Here is a 19,778-nt window from a genome sequence, read left to right as displayed (position 1 = left end):
CTGAGAGCCACAGTTGTGTAGATGGCTTTTCAGGTTGCAGCTGAATCTCCTGCACTTCCATGTTGTCTGACAGGTCAGAAATAGTTGGTGTCTTGTGACCAGTGTTAAAAGGTAAAGTAACTTTTGGGATGCAAGACAACATAGAAGCAACATAGAGTGGAATTGGATAACATATCACAGTTTCACAGTCTCTAATATCTGGCAATCCATAGTAATTCCATCTGAAGCCACAAGGAAACTGAACATCCATTCCCAAAGTTGAAACTTGTATCCAGCCATGACTGCTTGGTAACCAGCAACCAACCACTGTACCGGAGGAGTAGGGTGTGAGATGTATAGAGATAGAGCTATATGTTGTTTTTCTTTGTTTCCATGTCCAAAGGGAAGGTCTGACCTGCCTTGGGACTTCTCATCCTTATTGACTGCTATCAGTGAGCCAGGAGTTGGATGGGGATTGGCATTACCAGCAATCTGAGAGGCATCCTTGGCAAAGGCTGTCACTGAAGACTTGAGCTTTTACTTGCTCTTAGAGTTAAGGACAGCTGAAGATGGCAAAGATGCATCCTCAAATTGAAGATTTGATTGAGGCTGTGCTTGACAGCCTTGTGCTGTGGCACATACTATTTTGGGAACTGAAAGAGATCCTGGCACTAATGGGGTACCACATCAACTAATTCTAATTTAACAAAGCTCTTCGATACTGGAATCTCTGGTAGTGACATACTTAATACGGGCTTCTTCAGTACTTGAGAAATTGCAAGCACCTTTAAACTCCCCACACTTTAAAGGATCCTTAGACAAAATCTGCGTTGGAGCAGAAAGTTCTGCCCTTGTAGGCTCAATAGTTGGACCCAGGGGTCTCTGTACTGATGTGGCCTCAGTGCCCATTTGAAAACTTGAGCACTTCAGCCCTGACTAAGCTTTGGGATTGATTTCCCCAGTGCCAGAGCTGCTGTTGACTTTGACTGGCCTAAAATTGAACGTAGGCTACTTTGTTCCTTCAAAGGGAAAATGACTGATCTGGTGTAGGGTCTACAGACTGGGCTCATAAGGCTTCCTCCAGGAGGAAATCCTACCACTTTCCCTGCCTACTCCGGCCATCCTATGTGAAGGTCTTATCCACTGGGCAGTGACTTAGGTGGTGAGGTTGGGACTTGATTTCTCATTGATTTGTCCATGCCAAGTTTGATCTGTGTTTGAATATCTGAGTTCAGCAAATCACTTGAAATACCTTTCCCTGTTTAGATAACTCAAAAGGGATTCCTACCAACTTTTAATTGCTTCTGCACCTAGGCTAAGCAAAATGGACAGTCCAAAAAAGTGTCTTAGAACACTGTAAGTTTCTAAAAAGGATATTAATAGAAGTGCCATTTCAACCAGAATTGCAGTATTGTCACTATGTACTAACTTTTTTTACATTATCCTATCACACGTGAAACTAAGGGCTGGTCTACACTACCACTTAAGTTGATGTAACTTACATTGCTGAGGGGTGTGAAAATGACACACCCCCCCCCCGAGTGATGCAAGTTACATTGACTTAAAACGGCATCCACACCGGCGCTATGTCCGTGGGAGACGCTCTCCCGACAGCATAGCTTCCACCTCCCTGAGAGGTGGAGTATTTATGCCAATGGGAGTGTGCTCTCCTGTCGACATAGCGTGTCTTCACCAGACGCGCTACAGTGCAGTAGTGTAGACTTGCTCTTGGTGGTCTGCAGTGCAAGCTTCCATTATTCCAATATTGTAGCTCAGAGCAGGTGGCGGTCTAGCTAGAGCCTTTGACACTGTGCTGGTGTACTGAAAACAGTGTCATTTCTGCAAACCTCCTTTTCTCTTTACAGTCCCAGGATGCAGGAATCAAGACGATCACCATGCTGGATGAACAAGGAGGTGAATTCTACCTGTGTGCAAAGCAGAGTTGTGAATATTAAGTCTTAATGGTCTGCAGTAATATCTGTGCTTATGTTTGGTGTCCTAATTTATCAGTCTTTGGCCTCAGTAACTCATTTTGGTATAGAAATGAGGTTGCTTCACTAGTCAGATGTTCCTATGTTTGTGCAACTATAGTATTTAAGATTTAGCTCTGGTTCATGTCACTAGACATTTGCAGGCTGTGCAGTTAAATGTGCTATTGAGCCTCCAGCCCCAGCCCCCTGACAAAATAATGTTTCTTTAAAAGCAGCTAGTAACATCTAAACATCTAGACAACATAACTATTACACTGAGGGGGAAAAAAGCTTTTAATTTAGGATTGCTGGAAACATATAATCAAAAATTCTATTGCAGCATATGCCACTGTTTGCTTTTGCTACAAAAAGTCTCTTTAGGGGACGAGTGGCTTGAGTATACAGATCTAATTTATGGCTTAGATGTTAGCATTTCAGATAAAAGCTTCCCCTCTAATAAGGTCTAATCTCTCAAACTTTTGTATGTTTTGTAACTACTTTTTTTAGAACAACTAACCCGTATAGAAGAAGGCATGGACCAAATAAACAAGGACATGAAAGAAGCTGAAAAGACCTTGACAGAGCTCAACAAGTGTTGTGGCCTCTGTGTCTGTCCTTGCAACAGGTCAGTTAACAAATCCAGACTCGGGTCTGAATTTCTGGGATCCCATAAAAAGAGTACCCTATTGGGGAACATTCAGAGGTGAAATAACTAAAGAAAATCTTTCTACTTGCTGTTGGAGTAAAAACTATACTGATAATGGGGCAAGTTGACTAAGTGCTTTTTAGGGAAATTGATAACTGCAGCTTGCTGAAGAGTGTACCATTAGATAGGGATTAGTAGCTAAAACACACTCTCAGTAACCACCTTTTAGATTTGTAAATAATGGGATCCCAACCTGAAGCTTATATGCAGTAAAGCAATATTAGTGTTCAAAAATAACTTCAGTTTCAACTTTTTCTTCTCCCTCTTTATAATAAAGATCCATTGGAATCTGAAATTTTCTTCCCAAATTTATTTCTCTATTGCTGGGACACTGGCTTATTAAGACTGGTAATATGTGCAGAGCTACTCTGTTATTTTTCTTGGCATAGGGTGAGAGGAAGGTGAACCTATTATGGCATTTATTTTTTGGAGAGGACAAATAAGATCTAGCATTGAGTAGAACATACAGATTAGTATATATGGAGGTCAGAGTGGGAAAAGGAAAACCAGAATAGGCCTTGGTCTTACCAGCTTTAAAAATCTCACATTACTTATTACGTTCTCTATTTTTATTTATTTATTTTGCAAGTTTGTCATAGTGCCTTAATTGTAATCAGTGTCACCACTGGCCTCTTGGAAAATGTCAATTAAAAGGCTTTTAGATCCTGCTGGATGGCATTTCTGGTGTAGTTTCAAACATTTGTAGCAAAAAGACAGGTAAAGCAGACGGAGCAGAGAGGGATGTGTTGTACTCTCTAGGCAGTTTTACCATTGAGAGCTACCACTAGTTGTCATCTCTAAGCTGCTCTAAAGTATTAAATGAATTTGTGGGAATCTTACAAAGAAAATGGCTAAACAGGCCCCTCTCTCTTAGGGTGGTAGGGGAAGGAAAGGGGACTCTCTGTATGTATACTTGCCAAAGTGAATTGTGTTTGGACCCACAATAAAAATTTGCAATCAGTGGGCCAAAAAGAGAGCCTGGATCTCTTCAATGATTGAAGTGGAAGTGAGGTAGTTAAACTGTACATTCAAGTCCCTTACATGAGGGTCTCATTCAGAACAACATAATGCTATGTGATCATCCTGAATTAAAATGAGCATGAGGTTTTCAGGACTAAAAGTTCAGACTTCTGTTACAACAGTTTGACAAGTAAATAGCTCTGATCTGGCCTGTAGCTCAACACAAAGTTGTTGTACCAATGTGCGATTTCATTCTTCTTAACGTAACTTGAATCCTGTCAGTATCTCAAATTACAATCCTGTCCAGGTTTCTGAATTTGTCACATTGGCCACTTCCAATAAGTGATTCACTTTGGGCAAAAAACCTGCAATCTAGTGCCATTGAAACTGAGCAGACTCACTCTGTATTTGTGATGGAGTTTGTGGCACTTCCAAATATGTTAATTCCGGTAGGTGACTTTCAGAGTGAAGTGCCTTGGGAAGTTTTGGCGTGTGCTGAGGTGTATTAGGGAAGCAGTGATGAGGTCAAGAGCAGGAAAAACTGTACTGAGTGGATCTGAAAACTGCTGATAGTCCTCTCACCCCAATGTCCCACTTATGAGGGTATCTTACATAAATGTTCAGCACTAGGATAGCCAGTCTTCCACACACAGGCTGAATTTAAACACCAGAGTGCACACAAGTAAATGTTTGTCTTTTTCTTCCCCTACTTTATTCAGATTACTTAAAGCTACTTTGTTTTGAAAGCAAAGGACTTCAGCTGAAAAAAACTGTCACTAACCACTTGCTTGCATGTTTGATGGTTTTTTACTGTTTTTTCCATTCTCTCCTAACATACCCACCTTCCACTTACTTAATAAAAATGAAGACTAAACACTAGAAGCTGGATTCAATTAACTGGTGAAATCGGACTTTAGGACAAGGTCAATCTTGTGACACAGCCTATACTGTTAACCATCTGTCTAAGGTGATCTAAATGGGTATGTGTTTGCATGGGCATGCTGTTTGCATGCAAGACATGTTGTGACTGTCTGTGGTTTTGTGTTGTTCCAGTGTAACATTCATGTCTATAGATAGCACATTATAGAATGGATTAGGCATGGGAGCCTATGAACTCTGACCCAGCTCCTTGAGGAGAGGCTGTAAATACCAAGGCTGTACCAGTTGTTGATGTTCAGGATCTTAAACATATTGGCTTCCTTTTCAGGAAGGTGTCAAACTTCCCCTTGTTAGACAAACATGGAGTAATAGTTTGGAAAATTACTTTAAAAATAGCAACGTGGCAGTCATGTTTGTATTTCAGTGACTCACTCAAACTTGTAGAAATAAAAAGCTGATCTTTCTTATTGTCCAGCACCATAAAACTCCACCTGGGGTGGGTGTAAAAGTAAAGTTGCATGTTCAGACTTGTGCATCATTCTGTATGGCAAATTCTGCTTTTACTTACAACTGTGCCACCCCATTGAAGAACTGCAATCTTTATTAATCCTGCACAAACCAAAATAGAATCAGTATGCTCTCCCATAATTGTGTTGCTTCAGTGCTAACAAGTAAAAAGTAGTAGAAATGAATTTTTCTTACTAAAGCAAGTTCCTTTGAGTGAATAAACAAAAGGGATCAGATCTGAGTAAGCCCCATACCAGAAATGTGACTGAATGCACCAGTTTACGTTAGTATTTGTAGAGCTCTGCTGAGGGTGGTATTACATGGACTCTGACCAAAGACTAAGGCATTCTTCTAAGCTAGAGTTGTCTGCCCTTTTCCTCATTCCCAGAAAATAAATGTGAAGTTACCTGTATTTTTGCAGCTAAAACTTGGGCAGAGATTCTAATGAAAGCATCAGTCTTCATCTGATACTATTATCATTTTTCTTCTCCGGACACATTTCTTTTATATCACAACATTTTTAAAATTTTGCAGCACCTATTTAACTTTAACTTAATGTTCTTGAAAGGTGCCACACTGACAGAAGTCCTGTAGTTACAGCATAGGTATAGTGCCAGTGAAAGCTTCCCCATACTGCCCTGCAAATGTTTTGGCCCAATGGAGAAATAGAAGGAAAAGAGTAGTTCAGGCTTAATGGCCAGTTTAATCCTTGGTCTCACTTGTGAGACTACCAACAAACAAGCGTAATATGTATGGGGTGGTTACAAAACCTCTTTATTAAAATTTTTAAAAATTACACCTGTGTAAAATTTCAGAAACCTCTCTAACTTGGCTATAGATCTACTTGCCTCTTTAACTTGTATTTCATAGCTCCTTGTCACTGTTGCTATAAGAGATACTTGGTTATAATAGGGCTTTCGCTATATCAGGCCATCTTTGCTTTTTCTTGGATCATGCACTAAAATCATAATGGTGTAAGTATGACTTAAGTTGTCCTGTGTTTAACACATCAATCTATTGCTGGAAAACTACCTGAAGAATCAAGGAGAGATGGCATCAGGAAATCATCTCTTGAAAATATCTGAAATGCTAGTTAAGTGCATAAATGTTTCCCAAGGTTGCTTCAACCTCAAGGTACCTCTTGCTCATCCCCTGTTGAGGATTGTGTCCAAATCAAAATAATTATGCTTCCCTGTTCATCTATAGTCTTGTATCTAAGATGTTGCATAAAATGACAATTAAAATCTGATTTTTAAAAGCATTAAGGCCTGGTCTAAATACAGCTTTTGTACCAGCATAACCCTTTTGGTTAGGGGGTAACTTTTTTTCCTCTCAAAATATTTATAGTGGTACAGCTCCTACTGTGAATGAAGTTATACTGCTACAAAGGTGCTTTATACTGGTATAACTTATTTCCATACTAAAAGGAGAATACAGAATCATAGACTATCAGGGTTGGAAGGGACTTCAGGAGGTCATCTAGTCCACCTCCCTGCTCAAGGCAGGACCAATCCTACTATACTGATATAACTATGTGTTCACATTAGGATAGTTGTAGTATTTTTGTACTGTTTTAACTATACTGGCATAGTTAAAGCAGTACAGCATTTGTATGTACACTGCAGAGTTTTGTTGCCAAAAGTTATGCTGTTTTAATTGAAGTGCTTTAATTAAAACCACTGTTGCATGTCCACACTAGCTTCTTGTGTTGGCTGAGTACATCCACGCTAGCAGCTCTTGCATTGACACAGAGCACTGTGGTAGCTATCCCACTGTGCAACTGGCTGCAGGGTGCTTTGGGAAGAGTTTGCAATGCCTCATGGGGCAGGTACAGCATCACATGATGCAGGTTTCTCAATCCCATCCTTCCATGGGCATCCTACTAGATTGCCAGCTGCTTTTCAACTGAAGTGTGTAGGGAGGGAAGTGGGGTGTAAACACTGCAATGCCACTGGGAGAGAGTGTGGTGGGGAGTGGGAGAGAGTTGAGTGTCAGCATGCAGTCTCCAAGTTCAGACAGCCACCGAAAGCAACCAGTCCTGAGGCAGGGAGTGGGGGGGAACCCCTGACATCAGCCCCCACCTCCCTCCCTGGCTCTGCACAGCAGTATCTCTCTCACATGTGTGCGCGCGCACACACATGCGCACACACACGTGTGCGCGCACACCCCCCCCCTCTGCCTGCTTCTGAGTTCATAGTGTGGGAGAGAGCAGCATTCCACATTAATGATTTGCTCTTTGTTGCCGGAGCTGAGTGGCATGCTTAGCTGTCAGACCTTCATAGAGCTTTAACAGGGGAGGAGCACATGCTTGTGTAGCAGGAATACAGGGCAGCTGAGTTCAAAACAGTGAGCAGAGTGGTCATGGCAGGCATTGTGGGATACTGTGGGAGGCCAGTTATGGCAATATAACGAATGACAGTATCCACAGTGATGCTTTGTTGCTTTAAGTTTGCCGCAAAAAGCCCTGTGCCTCTCATCAAAGTGGTTTTATTTTGTTGCCGAAAGTGGCATTGCAATGTGTACACCTCCACTGTTTTGCTGCCAAAAGCTGCCTTTGGGTGACAAAACTCTGCAGTATAGACAAGGCCGTAGCGATTTAGCAGCACAACTGCTATTGAAAGTCACTGGTCTTTTTACTTTCAATAGGACTTGTGCTCAAGAAGAGGATATGCCCATTACTCAATTGGGGGGGGGGGGGGGGGGAGGAAAAAAAAAAAAAAAGAAAGGGGGAAGTGCACACCTTGTTTTCACAAAAAAGGTTGGTTAGCGATCAGATGTTTAATCTAGTGAATGCCAATGAAAATTAGGTAGGATCTGAGGCTAAAATAGGGAAAGAACAAATTTTAAAATTGCTTAGACAAGTTAGAGGTCTTCAGATCGGCAGGGCCTGATGAAATGCATCCTAGAATGCTCAAGGAGCTGACTGAAGAGATACGAGTCATTTAGCAATTACTTTCAAAAACTCATGGAAGACAGGAGAGATTCCAGAGGGCAGAGTGCCAATTTATAAAAAGGGGAATAAGGACAACCCAGGGAATTATAGACCAGTCAGCCTCAGTACCTGGAAAGATAATAGAACAAATAATCAAGCAATCCGTATGCAGACACCTAAAAGATAAGGTAAGTAATAGTCAACATGGATTTGTCAAGAATAAATCATGACAAACCAACATAATAGCTTTCTTTGATAGGGTAGCAAGCCTCGTGGATGGGGGGGAAGCAGTAAACATGGTATATCTTGACTTAAGTAAGGCCTTTGATACTGTCCTGCATGACTACCTCATAAACAAACTAAAGAAATATAGCCTAGATGGAACTAGGTGGGTGCAGAACTGGTTGGAAAACCATTCCCAGAGAGTAGTTATCAGTTGTTCATTGTCAAGCTGAAGGGGAAGTTCCAATGGGGTCCCACAGGGATCAGTCCTGGGTCTGGTTCTGGTCAATATCTTCATAAATTATTTAGATAATGACAGAGAGTACACTTACAAAGTTTTTAGATGATACCAAGATGGGAGGGGTTGCAGGTACTTTGGAGGATAGGATTAAAATTCAAAATGATCTGGACAAACTGGAGAAATAGCCTGAAGTAAAAAGAATGAAATTCAATAAGGACAAATGCAGAGTACTGCACTTGGGAAGGAACAAACAATTGCACGCATACAAAATGGGAAATAACTGCTTAGGAAGGAATACTGCAGAAAAAGATCTGGGGGTTATAGTGGAACACAAACTAAATAAGAGTCAACAACCTGATACCGTTGCAAAAATAAACCTGAACATCATTCTGGGATGTATTAGCAGGAGCATGGTAAGCAAGACACGAGAAGTAATTCTTCCACACTACTCCATGCTGATATGGCCTCATCTGGAGTATTGTGTCCGGTTCTGGGCACCACATTTCAGTAAAGATGTGGACAAATTGGAGAGAGTCCAGAGAACAGCAACAAAAATAGTCTAGAAAATATGTCCTGTGAGGAAAGACTGGAAAAACTGGGTTTGTTTCTTCTGAAGACTGAGGGGGGACATTTATCTTCAGGTACATAAAACAACATAAAAGGTTGTTACATGGAGGAGGGTGAAAAATTGTTCTCCTTAACATCTGATGACAGGTCAAGAAGCAATGGGCTTAAATTGCAGCAAGGGAGGTTTAGGTTGGACATTAGGAAAAACGTCTCAACTGTCAGGCTAGTTGAGCACTGCAACAAATTGCCTAGGGAGGTTGTAGAATCTCAGTCATTGGAGATGAATTGGAGGTTTCTAAGACCAGGTTAGACAAACACATGTCAGGAATGGTCTAGTTATTCCTTAGTCCTGCCTTGAGTGCTGGGGACTGGACTAGATGTCCTATTGAGGTCCCTTCCAGTCCTACACTTCTATGAAATCACTTGGGTGCCTTTGAAAATCCCACCCTGAAAGAAATAATTCTCTCCCTCCCTTGCCACCTGGGGAAAAAAATCTGGTGTCCTCTCTTTTCCCTCTATTAATCTAGCATATATTTGGGTTTATCTTTTTGGTAGAACAAAGAACTTTGAGTCTGGTAAGTCATACAAGTCAACCTGGGGTGATGGTGTGGAGAACTCAACAGACCGTATTGTATCCAGCCAGCCAGGACGTGTAATAAATAATCAGCCACAGACCACTGGAGGAGCAAGTGGGGGATATATTACACGGTATGTTTGTCCATCTTCCCCCAAACATGTATGCCATTAAGATACTTTTAAGTCAGTTTCTTCTTCCCAGAATGCATTCAACTAGAGTGGCTATATATTAAATCCTTACTGTCAATTGGGAAGGAAGCCCTTTGGTGAATTGCTTTCATTTGGGGATTTATATCTGCAGTTTCACTCCTCATAGCATGCAGTGCTGGGAGTAATTACTACACTTGATTAGCCCCTGGATGCATATGAGCTTGGTGCTCAAATTATTGTGGTGAATGTTGCATTAGGATTTGCTCTGTCACATAATGAAAGGGCATCTGACACAGAATTTGAATCCCTCTCTAATACAGTAGAGCATAATCTGCCAATGGTTATCTTTTTGTTTTGAATTTTGAGGCCATTTTAACGAAACCGCTTTGGTCCAATTTCTTTCAGCAAAATGAATTTAAGGACAGATAGTAGCAGGCTGCCTGCTTGAATAGATGATATTAAAGTGAAACAGCCACCCTACTCTGAAAATGTGGGTTGTGATGAAATATGTTTTAGTGGGAGTTTATTGAACAACATTTTGACCGTGAGGAAGCAACTTTCTGGTTCCTGAACACAGGGGTCTTCTGATACTTTCAACAGGGTAACAAACGATGCCAGAGAGGATGAGATGGATGAAAATCTTGCTCAGGTGGGAAATATCCTGGGGAACTTGAAAAACCTGGCTTTGGATATGGGCAATGAGATTGATTCACAAAACAAGAAAATAGACCGGATAAATGAGAAGGTAAGAGCCAAATAATCCTGTTCTTGCCATTTCCATCTTGGATATAGTGACACAAGAGAAGCATTATGGAATACTCTTAAATTAATGGGTTCACCATGCTGCCCTTATGAGCATTTGCAATGATCAAGTGCATCAGAAGTATGCAATCATACCATACTAAACTTTTACTACCAGTTCCTGAGCATATTCAGTATCTTTATTGTTCAAATCATTGCATTTCCTTGGTATCCTCTGTCTACACAATTCAGAAGCACAGGACCTGGAATGCTTATGGATTAATGTTGTAACTGACAAATCACAAGATTGGGTACTGGTGGGAGTCTCTTATAGACCACTAAATCAGTCTAGAGCAGGATGGCTCTTTCAACATCTATCTACAGTGTGTGTGTGTGTGTGTGTGTGTGTGTGTGTGTGTGTGTGTGTGTGTGTATGGAGGGGAGGGGTAACTGTTACTGTAGGGGAGTTCTATCTGGGGGATGTATGAAGGAGGTCTTTATGTTGCCACTTTTATGACTAGAAAGGGAAGGTGATGTGGGTAACTTTTCCTTTTTGTCTTTTAATGGTGTTAGATGGGATCTTCTGGGTGAGAGTGAATGGGTTGTAAAAGGAGGTGAAGAGCTTCTACATTTCAGCAGCTGTGGGGTTGGCAGAGTAAAGATGTGTGATAACAGGGCATATTGGGGCATTGCTGAAAGAGGACAGAGTAAAGGTTGCATGGCAATCTTAACTGTGCATTTCCTGGTTTTCAGACGTTTGAGTTTTGCTCATCTCAGTGGTATGTTATCCCACTGCAGAACACCAAGCAACCTTACTTCTGTATTAACACAGGTTTTTTGCTATTGAATATACAGTAGAATGGTGGTGTTGCCAATGTATATGGCTTTAGACTGTTACTAGAACACTGTGTCCAATTCTTATACCTGCACTTTAAAAAGATTCTAGACAAATTGGAAAATGTGCAGAAAAGAACTACAAGAATGATTCGAGGTCTGGAAAACCTGCCTTACCAGCCTAAAGAAACTCAACCTCCTCTCTGCTAAACTAATAGGTTAACAGGTGACTTGACCAGTCTGCAAGTATCTACAGGGGGACAACGTTCTGATAGTAAAATACTTTTTAATCTAGTGGATAAAGACATAAGATTAAATGGCTAGAAACTCAGCCTAGACAAAATCAGACTAGAAATAAAGTACAAATTTTTAATAATGAGGATAATTAACCATTGGAATTACTTATCTAAGGGTGTAGTGCAGTCTCCAGAGTTCGATGTTTTTTTTAAACCAAGATTGGATGTCTGTCTAAAAGACGCTTTGGCTCAACCAGACACTATGGGCTTAATGCTGAAATTACTGGGTCAGGTTCTGTGGCCTGTGTTATGCAAGTCAGACTAGATGATCATAATGGTCCATTCTTGTCTCAAAATCTATGGAGCTTGGATCTTTCCTTAAGAGAGATGTAAGAACACTGCCAATCGCCTGATGGGATTGGCTGATTCTTGGATGTTTTAGTTTAATTATAGGTATTTGCGATCTTACTGTAATTTTTTTTGCCAAGGCCATATTGTTATGACAACAGTACATTCAAAAGACTCATGGGAGTCTGTTTTATACAAAATACTTTACCAATTCTCTTTCCTTAGTGTTTTAGATTAATCATTTTTCAGTTGGCAGTGCATCATTTTGCTTATTTTTGCATAAATGGTGAATGGCTTAATTTATCCTATATTCTAAGGGCTGAGTACTGTGGTATATTTTTTATGTTGAGAAGTTGTACCACAAGAGCTCTGAGGATTACTATTTTCTATGGAAGAAATTAAGTAGGAGGGAAAAATCCTATTTTTGTTTTGGTGGTGGAGTCTCCTCCACGCCCTCAAATCTCTTCCCTTAATTCCTCCAATTCACTGAAGCCAGTCATTTTATTTATTGAGTTGCCTTAAGGGGCTCGCTAGAGAGATTCGACTTCTTCCCTCTGATCATTCTGCCTTTGCAAAACTACCAGCCCCTGCTGAGCCAATCGGTAAGAGCTCTTGTCTCCCTTCTACCTATCCCAATGGTAGCATCTTGTACTTCTGTGGTCAAGCCCACAAAGAAATTTTGACATAGTTTTTGACTTTTTTTAAACCAACCTTTGTACTTTTGGACAATTTAAGTATTATACCCAGATGTATAAAAATTTTCCTTAAGATATGTATTAAAATTTATCTAACATTAGACTAAAAATGTTTGTTAAAGCTTTCTTAGTATCTAGTCTTCAGTCACCTGCAATTTTTACACATGCTTTTTTCCTTTTGCAGGCGGATACCAACAAAGATCGTATTGAGCAAGCCAATGTCCGAGCCAAGAAACTCATTGATAGTTAATGAGCTTTCTGCCATTGTCAAGTGTCTTTCTCCAGCTGCAAGTCACCATTTTCATATCTGTGAAATTTTCTGTATTTCAAAACAACAGGGATAGCGGAGTCGGGAAGCGAGTGCAGCAGGTTGCTTTTTATAGTACTTGTTTTCTTATCCTTGTGTGCAGATTTTGCTTTGACTCCATCAGAGCAGCAACAGAGCTCCTAATCATCTGCCCTACCTTCTTAAACCTGCTCAGGGCTTAGTTTTACAGCTTTGAGAATGTTCTTTCTCTTATTCTCCCTCACAACACAAAGTATTCTATTAAAATGGAATAAACAGGGTGGTATAATTGTGGAAAGGTTGAAGAGGAGACTTTACACATTTTTGGGTTTTTTAATTACTTCACTTAGAGTTGTGCATTCTCACTAAAATAGGAACTCGGTGATGCTTATTACTTGTATTTCTTAGTTTAGCAGGATAACCATAGTTTTATGGACACTTAGTTTAATTTCCAATACATATATGAAATCCATATATAAACTACCAAATTTAAGAAGTTCTGGCCCACTGGCTACTTGTGGGTTGAGGGCTTTAAAACATACACACTGTAATTTGAAGGAAATGGGAGGGGAACACATGCATTTTCATTCTTTGAATATGAAGTGATGTTGATGTAGAGACTGTGGTTAACAAATTATGCTGCATTTTCTGGTAATACTTGTATTGTGTATATAATTGATTTTAAACACCATGCACCTATTTTACTGTTGAACAGAAGAAAATAACTCGGTTCCCATATTTATGCAATGGAAAAGATTTTATATCAAGCTTCTAAATATTTTCTTTAAAAGTAGGCTCAACAAAGCTTTAGATAAAAATGTAAGATTAATTGAAAACTTAAGTCTCCAGAAAAACATCAGACAAACTCTGAATCTGACCACCTATAGTAAGCATGCAAATTTCCCATCTGGATTCCATATCAAATTCACCTTTGTCAGTTCTCCCTGGAATTTGGGTTGTGCCTTTCTCCACTGCAGTACCACAAATCTCACCAAGTTCTGTTCTCCCACGGTGTGTTAGGGGCAGCTTTTTTTAAACCTCTGAATGGATGTTAAATAATGAATGAGGGAGAACAAATTTCTTCACACATTTAAGTACAGTTTTTCTCAGTCTTTTAGTTTTTAAACCATGTATACACCATAATTCACCCATTATTCTGCATGATACTTCTGAACTATGCATGTGCTACTTTCCCACCTAATCTTAATTTAAATTAAGATGTATACCAGATAGCTGCTGTCCACTTATTCAAAAAGTTTTGTTTCATGAAGTTAAATTTTTGCTTGGCAACATGTCACAATAAGTAGAACATTTAAAATACTACCTTGCTATAATGAATGCTTCATATGAAGGAACTACTTCTGTTCCTCCCTTCTTACCCTGTTCTGGGAATAAGATGCTTGCTCTATCTTTACTATAATCAGTTTATGTAATGTAAAATGTTCCAAATCCAAGTTGTTTGTGGTGGTAATGCTGAGGTTCCTATTCATAATGGCGAATACCCCAATCAGCTAGAATCAAAAAACAAAATTGTTCACAGGGAAAATAGATGTGGATTCATGTTTTTGTCTTCCAATAAACTTAGCCAATCTTATTCCCAAGATTCTAATGGTTTCTATTTGAGAGGTGGAGTGAAGTAATGAGTTTTGTGTAGGCTGAAAGGGAAAGTGATGATTTCAAATAACGTAAGCTGTGATATTTGAATGTTAGTTTGGAATTCTCCCCCCCGCCCCCCAGTGATTTAGTTGAGGAATGACCAAATTAATCACATTCAAGCTTATTTATTCTTTGCAGAGTAGTTGTCCAACATTCTTCTTATATAATATTTTTTTTTTTTTTTTTTTTTTGTAGAAAATCCTGGGGCAGAGGGATGGGACCTGCAAAGATTTAGATGAGTAATTTTGGTAATTCCTTAAATGATGGGAGTGGAACACAACTACATATCCCAGTTATCAGTGCACTCCAGGGGCTACTATAAATGAATTCTGACTATGACAAAAAAAAGGAGGACTGCTATATACAATAAGCAGAAAGCCAGGTCCAATTTTATGGAAAATCTAGTCTGAATAAGGCTTAAGTGAAGCAACCTTTTGTGAGTGGTGGAAATTTCTCTGGGGTTGCATGTTGTCCTCTGTGGCTTCTAAAACAGCTGGAAGGAAAATGGATTTTTAATAAAATTAACTGTACATTAATCCTATTAGTAGCTAAAGATATATACACAAAACATGAGTAGCAAAGAAGCATTTGTGGTGCCATTACTAGTACAATAAAACCCCCAGCATGTGAAAGCTTAAGGGATTCCAGTACCCAATAAGACTTAAGAGGCTTACGTGAAAGAACCTTTGTACAGAGCATGCCTTTTGCTTCTTTTTTAAACTTAAAGGTAGTGATGTACTGCTGGGAATGGAATACTTAAACTGTTTTCTTGTTGTTCCACTTATAACATTGCAGAACTCCTCTGCTGTAATTCCTTGGAACTCTTTTTTCCCCCTCCCTTTCATTATTACAACATCTTACCTCATGTCTGATTTCCCCAAGCTATTACAACAGATACTAGGTACATTGGCTAAGAGGATGCTGCGTTGAGTACATGGAAGATTAATATCACAGCTTAAAATTATGCCCTGCATGACACTATTCTTGTTTATGTAGTTTATCTGGGATTCACCTACAACTCTTGTGTGCCAATGTGACAGCAGTGGGATATAGCTTGGTTATTAGATGAATATTCAACATTTGTTTTATAACGGACACCGATCTGGGCCCTTGAGCGAGTCAGTGCCTTAATGTTCCAGAGCAAACTGCACAGCAATACTGTCTTTTGGCGTTGCCTGTTAGAAGCATGTATCCTATTACACATCATACTTTCTTGTTCATTGTACTTGCTGGACAGAATAAACAATTTATATGCATCATTTTTTCTCACAGCAAATCTGATTCTTAATGATATTAAAAATGAAGATTATTTCAGTTGCTGCTTTTAGTCACTGTTAAACTGTTATGTATTGTGTATGGAAAAAATACAGAACTCTATAACTCACTGTAGTTTGTTTACTATTAAGTATTTGCCATTAATTAATATTGTTTTAACCTATACATAGTCCAATCTCCTGCCTTTGGACAATTTGACAGAACTAAGTAGTTACCTTTAAGTGTTCACTTCCTGCAATTTTAACCTTTCATCTTACTTGGAGGTCCCGGTACTGAAAAATGGAGAACTCAAGTGGTGAGAGCAGGTTCAGAAATTGTTACTTTTTAAAATAGTTCTCCATTCGTACCCTGGCATACTCCTTACCTAAAGTGTTGTTGTATAAAGTTGTAATTAGTAGCAAGCAGTTGCCTCCATCTTTCTTTCCATCCTCTTAAAGCTGATTTTGAAAGATCCAGCTTTCCCTATCATAGGATGACAAAGCAGAAGCAGCAGCACTAAACCTTTCTTTTTGAAAAATTTGCCAAATGAAAGTTCTGGTGATTGAAAAATGTCCACCAACTCATCCTCAATCCACTCTAAGTGAACTCTAAGGATTTACCCTTTTTACTATACTACACCACCTTTAAACACCACTCGATTATACAAAGCCTGACCTGTGAGCTGTATGTCTGCATAGCCCGACTTGTTGTGCTATCAAAAGTACTCCAGTTTTTGTTCTGGATCTGCCACAACAAAACTCTAGTTTGTGAAGTACCTTTTATGTAAATAGTATCCTAAAATACTATGCAAATACAGCTGGGGAGAGAAAGTAAGAGGCTTGATAAAAGGTGGTGGATAATTGTAGATAAGATTGCAACAGCTTTGAGATGGGAGGAAGACAGTAAGGGTGGGTAAGAATAATTTACATGTGTAAATTACTCCTATAGAAGAGTAATACACTATACTAATGTAGTCTCCCTACTTGTCCATAAAATGACTATGCAGTTGTTTCATCGTTCCATTTTTTGTCTTCTGACACTCCCAGTAAATGCCAATTGTGGACATGTGGCCAGTAGACACTATACCTTTTGAAGCTGCCAGCCTCATTTTACATATGCAGTTAGTTGCAGTCAATACTAATTTAGGCTGAATTTGAAGAAGCAGAAGTTAAATGTTGCATATGTGGGTACAGGTGAGGGGGAAACAGGTGCACAAGAATTGGAAGGGACTGTGAGGTATCATACAGACAGGAATACAGCGAAAAGGACAAGTGAACTGTGTCTGAAAGAGGTGAGTGGGAGGAGTGTATAAGGAAAATACAAGATGACTTCTGAGGCATATACAGATTACATTTTAGTTAGTGTAGTCAAATGTGGTATGTATCCTATACCTCAGAAATCTTAGTGTTAGTAGAAGCAATGTATGTTAATACAAGGATATACATCATAGAACAATGCTAGGTTTATGTAGCTATTGTTTGAAAAGATACCTATCCATCCAAAAGGCTAGAGCTGCTGACCAGTTCAAAGTGACAGAGGTGAAAGGACTCCTCTTTGACTTGCATGCCTTTTTCCCTTTGGTCTGACAAGTGCTTGATTGTCCTGCAGGAGGTAAAAGAAGGCTGCATCAGTGTCCTCTAATGGAGCTACTCCCAGCTTGATCAGAATTAATGGTGACCCTGAGGATGTGGGATCTGCTCAAAGACCTTTTCACTGTTTTATTTGCCTGATGATCCCTTGCATGCTATTTTTCTTTAAACTGCTTTATAAAGCTGATGTCATTCTGTCTAGCTGGTATGTGACAGTGACCCACTGCCAGGGAAAGTTACACCAGAAGTGCTAATTCAGGCTCAAAGGCAAGAGTCAAACTGTCCACTGCAAAGGCTGAGGTTTTTTCTAATTTCTGAAAAAGATAGCCAGAAAGTGTTTTTGGGGAATCCGCTGCCATTCACCTATTGAAGGAGATCACACTTTCTACAAGAGATAACAGGCACAGTTCCTGTCTAAGATAAACAAAACACTTTCCTGCCACATATGCCAGAGAAAAGCACTATTCAGGAAATAATGTCACAAACAAATAGAAGTGGGAAGAGCTTGTGGACTTTGCTATAGCTGAGGGAAAAGGACGGAAGGAAGGAATCTACCCTTTTTTTCCCCCCCCTGCTCATCTAGTAAGGCTACCCATAACTTAGAGTGGTGAATAAATACACCACCAAGAATTTAAGAAGCTTGCCCATGTGCAAGCCATAAACAAGGGAGGAATGTTACTGCTTTAATATGGATGACTTGTGTGGGAGAAAGTGGAAGCTTATGTGTGTCTGTGCTCAGTACATCTGTAGCTAGTGAACAGCTTCATAGGATTGGTGGTCTGCACCGCCTGAAGTATAATGTGGCATTGACCATTCATTGGTGCTTCTGTTCCTCAGCTGTTACTTAAACAAGCTATCAACTTTTTTCAGGTTAGAGAGGGCAAGAGCATGTTTTGTTCCTCCAGGTCTGGTTTTAAAAGGCAGTACTGTACTTAGTTCACTGGCCCCATTACATTGTCTAGTTTCTGGATGCCAGAATCTGAAATATTCTTGCAGGTACCGTTGCCTTCAACAGGCTAGTTTGATAGAGGGTGCTGCCACTAGACAAGCTTCAGCCTTGTAGTACATACTTAAGACTCAACCAACATGCACATTTAAACTACCTATCCTTTCAAGGGCTGAACTCCTGTACTAACCTACTTTCCACATGGGAGAATGTACATGTTTGTTCCACTCCCATCAAGCAGCATGATGAAGGTGGACTCCTTTTAAAGTTACAAGACAGTGCATGCATCTGACAAAGCGGGTATTCATCCACAAAAGCTTATGCTCCAATACATCTGTTAGTCTGTAAGGTGCCACAGGACTCTTCGTTGCTTAAGACAGTGCAGTATTTTAGAACTAGATAAATTACTAGGTGGAAGGCACACAATCACTTACTTATATAATATTCCTTATCTACCTGTGCTTTACAAAAAGTAGGCGTTAGGCCTGGTCTACACTACAGGGTAGAGGCAGCAGGGATCATAAGCTGGGGGAGGCTGTGCTTCCCCAAACAGCCAGGTGCAGTGCTGCCCATGCTCTGCCCCCAGACCCTCCTTCTTGCTCAGCCCACCTCCAGTCTCCTTGTGGATGGCCCCTTAGGCTGTGCCACCCACCCTCCCTGTGCTCTGGGGCTAGGGAGGCTGCAGCTGTGCTGCCCGACCCTCCTGTTGCTCCAGGGCTAGAGGCAAAAGGTGGGGGGGGCGGGGCACAGCCTCCCCCAGCTTGTGGTTCACACACTACATATGCTATGGGGCTAAGTCGACCTAAGTTACGCAACTCCAGCTACATTAATAACTCTCCCATCAACTTACCTTACACTTCTCATTCCGGTGGAGTACCGGAGTCGACAGGAGAGCAATCTGCGGTCGACTTAGCTGGTCTTCACTAGACCCTAAATCGACTTCTGGTGGATTAATTGGCACAGTGTGGAGCCCCAGTAAGTGTAGACATACTTAGTGTTTAGCTACTTGAGATATAGGTAAAATTCAGTACGCACTTGAAGGATAGGAAAATAATACGTTATCTATGTACTTTCAAACTTCTAGATTGTTTCTTGAATGAACTGAGCGCATGTTTAATGATGGTACTGTTCTGTCCCTAGAGCCACCACACACGCAGAGGTGGTGGATTTCAGTGAAGAAGAATAGAAACCAAATCAAGTCCAACATAGAGGAAGTTGTCCCTCAAAAGCAACTGCTCCCACATGCTGGGATTTCCCAGAGCAAAGCAGTCCTGAGGAACTTAAGTATGTGCAGAGCTTTTCAAGCTATGGCTGTTATTGTGAGTTCAGCCAGATAGTTCCTTGCCTGTCTGACATTGCTTTAGGCACATACTGTATATACCACTCTACCATTCTTGTAGAGAAAGTTAAATGCCAGTCTGTTCAACATTTCTCTTTACTCTGCAACTTCAGCTGTTAAGAGTCAGCTATATTAAACCTTCTGTATAACAACTTCCTCTCCATG

General features: G+C 40.2%; 1 protein-coding gene across 3 annotated transcripts in view; it reads left to right on the top strand.

The window, feature by feature from the left end:
• Positions 1 to 15,870, top strand: part of SNAP23 (synaptosome associated protein 23) — a 39,706-nt gene extending 23,836 nt beyond the window's left edge. For all 3 annotated transcript variants that reach the window (XM_024197458.2, XM_024197460.2, XM_024197459.2), the window contains 5 exons: positions 1,845 to 1,893; positions 2,457 to 2,574; positions 9,519 to 9,671; positions 10,290 to 10,434; positions 12,728 to 15,870. In XM_024197458.2, coding sequence (XP_024053226.1) covers positions 1,845 to 1,893; positions 2,457 to 2,574; positions 9,519 to 9,671; positions 10,290 to 10,434; positions 12,728 to 12,793 — 531 coding nt within the window. In that variant the 3' untranslated portion in view covers positions 12,794 to 15,870. The remainder of the gene's footprint in view (positions 1 to 1,844; positions 1,894 to 2,456; positions 2,575 to 9,518; positions 9,672 to 10,289; positions 10,435 to 12,727) is intronic.
• The last annotated feature ends 3,908 nt before the right edge of the window (positions 15,871 to 19,778 follow it).

The sequence above is a fragment of the Terrapene carolina genome, unplaced genomic scaffold (assembly GCF_002925995.2).
Source record: "Terrapene carolina triunguis isolate 2854851 unplaced genomic scaffold, T_m_triunguis-2.0 Scaffold96, whole genome shotgun sequence".
Classification (NCBI taxonomy): Eukaryota; Metazoa; Chordata; order Testudines; family Emydidae; genus Terrapene; species Terrapene triunguis.
Note: the sequence above shows the minus strand (reverse complement) of the source record. Positions and strands in the feature narration are given on the sequence as shown.